The 9,845-nt window shown below is 35.4% G+C and overlaps 2 protein-coding genes across 2 annotated transcripts; both read left to right on the top strand.

Moving 5' to 3' along the window:
• The first annotated feature begins 2,053 nt into the window (after positions 1-2,053).
• LOC142551073 (putative HVA22-like protein g) lies at positions 2,054-5,454 on the top strand. Its single transcript, XM_075660114.1, has 7 exons — positions 2,054-2,358; positions 3,332-3,372; positions 3,459-3,557; positions 3,637-3,693; positions 3,796-3,859; positions 3,953-4,159; positions 4,884-5,454. Exons 2-7 carry the CDS (start codon positions 3,341-3,343, stop codon positions 5,160-5,162), a joined length of 738 nt encoding a protein of 245 aa, XP_075516229.1. The 5' UTR covers positions 2,054-2,358; positions 3,332-3,340; the 3' UTR covers positions 5,163-5,454.
• Positions 5,455-7,931: 2,477 nt separating this feature from the next.
• LOC142552401 (uncharacterized) lies at positions 7,932-8,753 on the top strand. Its single transcript, XM_075662177.1, has one exon. The coding sequence runs from the start codon at positions 7,932-7,934 to the stop codon at positions 8,751-8,753; it is 822 nt and encodes a 273-aa protein (XP_075518292.1).
• Positions 8,754-9,845: the final 1,092 nt, after the last annotated feature.

Below are 9,845 nucleotides of genomic sequence, written 5' to 3' on the forward strand. Positions count from 1 at the left end.
TCTTTGAAGGTTCGTTTGAAATTCGATTGTTATTATCGTTGATATTTGTTGCTAATTTATAATCGCTTAGAGGTGAATATCACAAATCGTTACTTGTTTCAAAAGATCGGGACAACATAATTCGATTCTTGTTCATTATTGAATTGAGGGTGCGATTTCAATATTCGTGCTTGCTTTTCATTCGTACAAGGTTTCGTATCAAAAATAGACTCCTTAAGGGCAAGGAATCTTCGACTAAGAGCCTTCGAGGGTCACGGCTACTAGCTGCGGTTAGGGAGGGTCTAGACTTAAGTGGGCTGCATGATGTTCCTAATACAGCGGTATCTCGAAGGACAAGGTCGATTTGCACGCACTTGGACGGGTTTGGGGGGAAACAGGTGCATGCATTTGGACGGGATTGAGGGGCTCTGGGTTTAGGCTTCTCAAGCTCGGTCCAGTAGAGTCCATAGGGGTCCAGCAGAGTCCTAGGGTGGTCAACTTCGAATTTCTTTAGGCCAAGGAGCGACGGGATGCATGGCAAGTTAGACTAGGGTTTTCGAAAATAAAGGGCAGAAATTCAGTAGGCTTGTTGGGCGATTCTGAGTGTGTTAGGTGGATTGATTTGGTTGAATATGATAATAATGATGATAAAGTTTTGATGGTTGATCTGACTGGACTGAAGGTGGACATAAACCGAGGACTAGAGCTAATTTTTCGCAATTATGATTTAAAGTTTATGTTAAAGATTTTTACGACTTTTATAGTTGATTTTGAGTGGTTTTTGGAGAGGTTAGAGTTAGCTTTATTTTGAAATATTGCTAAGTTAGGGTGACAAACATTTAACGATTTTGAGATTTTAAAACTATTTCCTTTGAATTTTCAAATATAATTGGTTGATTTATTTTTAAAATAGTGTCAAAAATATTTTAAGTATATGTGTATGTATTTGGCTGAGATCTAGTGTAGGAGAAAAAAAATTTCTAGTACTTTTAAGAAAAACGAGTAGTTGACGTTTCATAAATAGTTTGACAACAAGCATGATAAAAAAAAATTGATTTGAAGCTATAATTCATAAAAAAATATATGTTATAATTGATAAAATAATTTTTTTCATTGGTTGTTTAAAAATTACATTTTACTTCTTTACTGATTACTTTAAATTTTGAAATTCTAAAAGGTTTATAAAATTAGAATTTTAAATTTTTTAATAAATTCATTAAACTAGATAAAAGAAAATCTGAAAATTTTATTGGCGCATAGAATTGAAAATAATAGTAATTTTTTAATAAATAAAATTAAAAACTTTATTAAATGTTTGCCAAAAAATTGATTTTTAAGTTATTTAGCATTTTTAATTAATATGTTATCTATTATATTTTTATGAAAAAAATATATTCACACAATGATAAATGTTGTTTTTTTTTATAAATAACAAATGTTATTATTTTCAGATAATATTATTCAAATACAATGTGACATATTAATATAATGATGCATTTTAATATTTATAAGCATACATACAAATCCACATATACGTGTAAGGATTAAATGATTTAATTTTTAAATAAGTAAATTTATTTCACTAATTTAAATTTTAAAAATATATTTCAAACTAAATATACTATCTATGTCAATTTATTATTAATTCAAAAAAATTAATATGTTATAATTATTTACAAAATCTATAGAATTCAATAAAAAAGTTCGCAAAAGTCTATAAATATTGCAAAAAATTGTATAGAAATCCACAAAAATATATTTGTAAGCTTTTGACATTGTGTAGAAATCAATAAAAATCAAACAAATTCACAAAATTCTGTCATTTTTAAAAATCGCTAAAAACCATCAAAATACTGGATTGAATACATCTCACTGAGTCATCCAATATTACTTAACAATAACATCACACTCATCCTATCCCAATAGCTATATATATATATATATATATATATAATTTTTTTTTTACATTTTTTGGGAAAAGATAAAAATTCTCTAGATGCAGTATTCCTAGATAATCCAACGTAGAAAGTAGCACCAACTAATTCCAGTTTCCCGGGAAAACCTAACCTCATATCCAAACACACACTTATTCCGTGCTCTTCCGCACATTAAAATTCCTCCTCATCCTTTCAAGAACCCAGATTGTTTTTAAAATTATTTACTGCAAAATCCGGTCCCCTCGTTCTCGCCTACTCTCTCCTCTCGCCGACGTACTAACGGTTAGTACACTCTACGAGGCGGCGGCTCCGGCCGTGCGACGGAGAAGGTTTCTCAAATCTCATGCTCTGTGTCCTTTATTGATCACGTACTGTGTATGCGGCGTTGAACGAGTGGAGATTTCCCCCTGTTTTTTTTCTGGAGTATCGGCTCTCTGTAGAGGTTCTGCAAACTCGACATTATATGAATCCTTACTCTTTTCGTGTGTTCTTTTGGTTTCTATGTTCGATTTGTTATCTTTGTGGTGCTCGTCGTTGAATTTTTGAAGAGTTTTTTCGATGAAGTGCTGTTTTTCTTTCTTTCCTTCTTTAATTTTTTCACCGTGGAGGTATTTTTAGAAGGATCGGTAAACTTTTTTTTTGGGTTGAGACTTATATGATTAGGTGAATTTGAGCTTTAGTTGTTTGAAAATGCTTAATTTCTTGTTTTCATGAAGGAGGCGTAATGTGGAATGTGAATGTCATTTCTTGGGCTTTTTTGTTTTGTTCTCTTTTGTTTGTTAAACTGTGATTTTGTTTATCCGAAGTTTGGAAATTTAATGCCTAAGTTAGGCATAATAGAGGATTGTTTCTCGTCTTTTTCTACACTACGGATATTTATTGCAAACCAAGGCGATTTGTGTCAAAATATAAATTCACAAATTAAATGGTCGAAATAGCAACTTTCGGGTAATATGTATATGTTCTTATGATGCTTTCAGTTTTTAGTGTGGGTGGGACAGTCAGAAGAAATTGGCCTGGAGAAGAATTGGAAAGCTTTAGTTTGTAATGATCTTGAACTTTATAATGTCTTTTATGTAAATAAAATTCCGGTGGAAATGCACTTGCTAAATATGTGGCCTATTTACCGAAATAAAATAAGTGGGGTTTGATTGAATTCTCTTGTTTTAGCAATAAAATGCAGTTTTTGTAAGGCAAAACGGAGAAAACAACTTGTGGGGTTTTTCCATTTGTCATCCCGATTCTATGCTATACTGCACCTCATCGTGTGGTTTATATCTTTGTGGGATTTGGTTAAATTCTCGTGTTTTAGCAACAGAATGCAGTTTTTGCAACCTCATCGTTCTTATCTTTTTCAAATCCTTGTGGTGCTGAACTTGACTTGACCTTATGTGTGTTGTATATATTTGTGACAGAGAATCAAGATGATAGGATCTTTCCTGTCGAGAGGACTTTTGTACGTCTCCTTTTTCTGGCACATAAAAACTATATCCCCCCTACATATCCGTTGCACAATTTTCTAAATTTCTTAGGATTTTGCAGGTTGATTTTGGGTTATGTGTATCCTGCATATGAATGCTATAAATCCGTGGAAATGAACAAGCCTGACATCGAGCAACTTCGTTTTTGGTGCCAATATTGGTATGCTGCATGTTTGATTTATTTAATTTAACAATGGTTGAATGCAATTATCTGGTTAATTTTCATCTCCAACTTTCAGGATCTTGGTCACTGGTTTGACTGTTTGTGAAAGGATCGCCGATATGTTTATTGGCTGGTATATTTTTCAATAGCTTATACATTAATACTTTTTTTCTTGATTATTACTTTTTCTTTTTCCAGATTCTCATTGTAGTTCTCGCTTGCAAAATGTCTTCAGGGTTCCTATGTATGGCGAAGCTAAGTTGGCCTTCTTTATATACTTGTGGTTTCCTAAAACCAAGGTCAATTTTCTATTTACGTTTTTAATGGAATATTGGTATTTTTTCCTTGTGTATTTGAATTTAATGTTTTTCTTATTTACTAATGTATTTCAGGGAACAACGTATGTGTATGATTCCTTCTTTAGACCCTATGTTGCAAAGCATGAAACAGAAATCGACCGTAATCTCTTAGAACTGAGGACACGAGCTGGAGATATGGCTCTCTTGTACTGGCAAAAGGCAGCAAGCTACGGTCAAACTAGAATTTTTGATGTTTTACAGTATATTGCTTCACAATCACCCCCTCCACAACGAGCGCAGGTATGAACAAGAATGTATTTTTCGAGGAGTATTGAGTATTGTCAAGTGCAGCATGATAAAATTCTAAATTTCCAGGCACCTTTTTTTTTGTCCATGCTCGACTTATAGAGCAGTTTCCTCGAATGAAGGCTTTTTAAAATTCATGCTATACATAAGTGTTGGTAGAAATTCTTTCTTGATTTGTCAAAGTAAAAGAAATGCCTTTTCTGCATTCAATCTGCCTTTAGTTCCTTGAGTGAGAGTTCTGGCAAGTTTATACTTTCAAACTAACTTGAACTGTTTGGGGTAATAACTTGAATTCTGCCATACACAAATTTTGGTAGAAATTCTTTCCTGATTTGTCAAAGTAAAAGAAATGCCTTTTCTGCATCCATTCTGCCTTCAGTTCCTTGAGTGAGAATTCTGGCGAGTTTATACTTCAAATAACTTGAACTGTTTGGAGCGATGCTAAAGCATTGGTTAATATTTAGTCGTGCTGTGAAACGACTATTTTACAGTTATTCGATGTGTTTATTCGGTGAAGCATTCTCTTCCAAGCAATACTCAGCAATTAAACTCTCTATACTATTGAATATGTTAGCTTCACTTGTTTTTTATAACTCCCAACTACCTCCTGATGCCTTACCATCTTTCAATAGGATCTTCAAAGAATTTTCCAACACAGTTAAATAGGGTCCAATTTTTCCTTGTTTTAAATTAACATTTCCGATTTAAACTTTTGCAGCCATTCCGGCATGGCACCAGAGTCCAGAAACCCGCTGCACCATTAAATCAAGGACCAGGTGCAACAACACAACTGCAAGATGAACAACCCTCTTCTCCTGCTTTGAGTGATCACCAAGAAGATGCAACAGACAAAGCAGGACCTTCGGGAGATTCGAAACCTGCTCCCACCCCTGCCCCCCCTCCTGCGGTCCCAAAAGAACAGAAAACAGTGCCAATGCAAGCCCTCATTGAAACTGTCAAAATTTCAGAAGAATTGGAAATGATGCAGGTTGATTAAGTGCCTTCAGCAAATGGAAGTGCTCAATCTCAAGATATGATATTGGACGGAGAAGAACGAGTGACTCGAGCAAGGATTAGGAAAACACGTGCTCCCCCAAATCATCCGAATAAATAGATGTGTTTCGTGTGCAGTTACATTGTTGTTAGCAGATATGTGATCAATGGATTCTTCATGCTTATGTACATTCAGATATGTAAACGATTCAAATCAAGTCAAACAGTATCAGGTTTGAATTAGGCTCTTAAAAGCTTGTTTATCATATTAATCAAGTCGGTTCAAGTTTGGTTCAGTTGATAATTCGTTTATCATGTTTAACAAGCCTAACTTGAGCTTGCTTTGTTTTTGAGCTCACAAAGCATAGAATTGAGCTCGAATTTGAACTTGAATCGAGCTTGTTAAAAATTAAATATATCAATTGAATTAATTTGAATCAAACATAAAAATGTGAATTCAATCATAAATAACCAAAACGTTAAAACATCTATCAAAATACATCCTAAAATACATCTATTATCTAACTAACAAATATAAATAACATCACCATAACATCTATTACAAAATATCTCACAACACAACAATAAAAAAATAAAATTATAAGCCATATAAATTACATTTCTTTAATTTCATCACAACACTTCAACTAAGTCTGATGAGAAAGTAGAGAGGACGATAGAGAAGCCATTAGAAGCAGAAATTACAAAACCCTCTCCAATAACTAGCCAAATATCATACAAAGTCCATAATACCAATTGTTTTTAAAAAATGAGTTATCGATTTAATCCATAAGAAAATAATATATTAAAATTTAAAAAACAAATAAACTTCACCAATCTAATGACAAAAAAACATTAAGAGCTCTTGGTAGTTGATGCCAAGTACTTTAAATCAAATGATTCTCTTTAAATCCCGAATTTTCCTTTTATATGCTTGTACATATATTAGACATAAATAACCAAATTTAATGGAACAATATAAATTAGACACGTAATACATTATTAATAAAGACACAATTAAATTAAATATCGTTTTACTTATTTTTTCTTTTCTGTTGACTTGATAACGAGCACATAACCAATTTTCTGCGCAAAGCAACACGTAATTGGTCCACCTTCTTCCATGGCTGGTGAAACTGTCTCCCAGGGTTTTTTTTATAAAAATAATTTAAATTTAAAATTTTATTTCAAAAATAATTTGAAAAAAAAAAATGTTTGCACAACTAATGGCAATCCGCGCTTCGTAAGCGCGGACGCTGCGTACGTGGAGCATCGTCCGCGCTGATGCTGCTCCACGTAGGAGTAGCGTCCGCGCTTACGAAGCGCGGACGATCCTACGTGGAGCACCGTCCGCGCTTCGTGAGCGCGGACGGTGTATTTTGTAAATTTTTTTTATATATTTTTTCCATTTTTAATGTCCGTTCATTCAGCCTGACAACTTCACGTGAAAGGCGTTCATTCAGTCGATGCCTGACAACTTCACGTGGAAGATGAGATTCTGAAAAATCACGTGAAGACCAATAATTCAAATAAGAATCGAAGCTATACAGTCTTCACATTTCTTCTCCTATATAATTGATGAAAAATTCGAGGAACGAAGGTATCAACTTTCTCTTAAATTTTCTCTCAATTTTCATTGACAAAATGTCTAACATCGACGTACTCTTATATTTTGATGGTCATGTAATTAGCGATAATGGATCGATTGAATATAGCATTCCATTTGTTAGACTGATACGAGTATTACGATCTATTAATTTGATGGAGTTAGTTGAAGTTGTGCATAAAATGTTAGCAATCGATCCAGCGAATTTTTCTCTGAAGATGTCAACAAAGTATTCATTCATGGAGAGAGCATCTTGGCATGAAATTGAAGTCAATCTCGTTGATGACGATGCTTTACAGTTCATAATGCAATGTAACAATATGCATGTTTTGCATCTGTACGTGGAAGCAAATTCAATTGAGCATAATGTTGGATTTGATGATCCTGAATCTTACGTTCCACATGCATCCGATTCAGGTTTTTATAACCAATCCGGTACGTCTACATATGGTGGTTTCCAGGAGCAAGAATCTTATGTTCCACAGGTTACTGAAGAACTCGGTAATATGAGTTTCGATGATGTAAGTGGGCCTTGTGATCAATATATAAATATCTCGTCGGAACAAAATAATGCTCCATTTTGGCCGAATCCAACATTAGATACGAGCGCTCGTTGTCCAGATCAGGCCAATAATGATGATATTTGGAGGACTGATTCCGAACCCGATATGTCATACAGCGAGTCTGAAGAAGAAGAAGTGAATGTTGATGATGAAGTGAATACTCTTACAAATCCTGATGAGGGGACATCATCTCGACAAGCACCACGTGACACATTACAGAGGCAGACCGTACCATTTCTGTCAAACACTTCTGAGATGCCATCAGTTTTCAATAAATATTTTGGTGAAGAGCCTCATGATTCTGTCGATGTTCCTTGTGGAGTGCAATCAAGCTATTACAATCCGAATAGAGGTGAATTATGCGTCAATATGTTATTTAAAGATAAGAATGATCTTATTGCATCTATCAAGGATTATTCAGTTAGAGTTGTCAGGCGTGAGTACCGTGTCGTGGTTAGCACACGCAGTTTGTGGAAGTTACGTTGTAAAAATAATTCTTCTACGGTCATTTGTCGATGGGGACTTCGCGCTTCTTTGAAGTGACGGGCCTCACACATGTATATCTACCTCTGTTGGTATAAACCACAAGAATCTGAACAGTGATATGGTGGCACATACGCTATTGGGAGTTGCTCGTTGTGATCCTTCGTACGAGATTAAGTATATCATCGTAAATGTGAAAGATAAATATGGATATCAAATCTCGTACACGAAGGCATGGCGAAGTTTGAAACGTGCTATTGAAATTGCTTATGGTACATGGGAGAGCTCCGTGCAATTACTTCCCAAATATATGTGCGCTTTGTCAAAATATAATCCGGGAACAGTTGTGGAGTGGAAGCATCTGAGAGCCAACAATGAAATGAGTAAGACACTGAACTATGTTTTCTGGGCATTCAGGCCGTGTGTTGATGGGTTTCGGCATTGTCGGAAAATAATTAGTGTTGATGGTACACACTTGTATACCAAATACAAGCACAAAATGTTGATCGGTGTCACTCTAGATGCGAACAATCAGGTTCTACCGCTAGCATTCGCTATTGTGGATGAAGAAACAACAGATTCTTGGAAATGGTTCTTGGAGAACGTAGGAAGACATGTTGTTCGTGGTGAAAACGACGTGTGTCTAATTTCTGATAGACATAAGGGAATCGTGCGCGCAACTGCAGAGCTACCATATTTTCAACCTCCATACGGTGTGCATCGTTTTTGTTTGAGACACGTGTGTTCAAACTTTAACGCTAAATTCAAAGACGTGAATCTGAAAGATTTATGCTGGGCGGCAGGCACACAAAATCAAATTTGTAAGTTTGAATCAATAATGGAGGCAATCAAGCATAAAACATTTTGGCGCACCGATATTTGGCTGGAATTGAGAAAGAAAAATGGAGTTTGGCTCATGACGGTGGTTGGCGTCGTGGGGTGATGACAACCAATATGTCGGAGTGTTTAAATAGTGTGTTGAAGGGTGCTCGTAGACTTCCTAATCTGCTATAGTACACTTGACACTTATGAGGTACGTACATTATTTTATTGAACGTGTGAGTAGAGGTGGTCGTATGGTTCAGGAAAATTAGCTGTGGTCAGATTATGCATGACGGATGTATGACAAGTGGGCGAGAAAATCTAGTGAACATCGTGTTGTCAAATATGATGTACGTGAGCAAACTGCTTCGGTTGCAACTGTAGGAAGACCAAGTCGTGGCCAACATATGCAAGTGGTCAAGTTATCAACGAGTGATTATTCGTGTGGTAAATCGACGATTTTTGGCATACCATGTTCTCATGCTATTGTACCGCAAAGTGGCACTCGTTGGATCCCACGACACTTGTGCAGCCATGGTATAATATATCTGAGTACTTATCGACTTACGAAGGCAAATTTCAACCTCTTGCAGATGAGCGCTACTGGGAACCTCCAACTTTCGAATTGCACCACAACCCTGTTAGACGTGAAAGAAGAAGAGTTGGTAGAGATAGAACAACTCGATTTAGAAATGAGATGGACACAACTGTTTCTAGACAGAGACAACATTGAAGTATTATTTTGTTAAATTGTAATAACAGTTGATCTGTTAAATGAGAAATTAATTCTTTACCTCGTGTTTACTTTGTTATTTTTTATTTCATGTGCAAAATAAACAAAATGGTTTAAAATTTTTTAAAAAAATTCGTTTAGCTTTTTTTAAAAATTTTGCTAGAGAAATGCTCCCGCTCAGGCGCGAGGGATGCTCAAGTTACCGCTCGAGCGCAAGGTGCTCGGAAAAATTTTCCAGAGCTCCTCGCGCTCGAGCTGTAACTAGTACCACTCGAGCGCGAGCGGTAACCCCATTTTTTTTCTTTCCCTCTCCCTTTCCCTTTCCTTTATATTTCCTCTTCTCCATCCATTTCCTTATCTCCTTATCTCAAATCCACCATTCTCCAAATCTATCTCATTTATCTTTCCCTTGCCCCTTCTACTTATCTCATTCTCAAAACAAATTCTCAAATTCTCATCTCATTCTCAAACCATCTCATC

The sequence above is a fragment of the Primulina tabacum genome, chromosome 7 (genome assembly GCF_025594145.1).
Source record: "Primulina tabacum isolate GXHZ01 chromosome 7, ASM2559414v2, whole genome shotgun sequence".
Lineage (NCBI taxonomy): Eukaryota > Viridiplantae > Streptophyta > Magnoliopsida > Lamiales > Gesneriaceae > Primulina > Primulina tabacum.

Excerpts from the sequence above, each read along its gene's own strand:
- LOC142552401 (XM_075662177.1), top strand. The coding sequence starts at position 7,932 with ATGGTGGCACATACGCTATTGGGAGTTGCTCGTTGTGATCCTTCGTAC.
- LOC142551073 (XM_075660114.1), top strand. The coding sequence starts at position 3,341 with ATGATAGGATCTTTCCTGTCGAGAGGACTTTT. Across the intron at positions 3,373-3,458 it reads TTCCTGTCGAGAGGACTTTT|GTTGATTTTGGGTTATGTGT; the intron begins GTACGTCTCCTT and ends AGGATTTTGCAG. Across the intron at positions 4,160-4,883 it reads CCCCTCCACAACGAGCGCAG|CCATTCCGGCATGGCACCAG; the intron begins GTATGAACAAGA and ends AAACTTTTGCAG.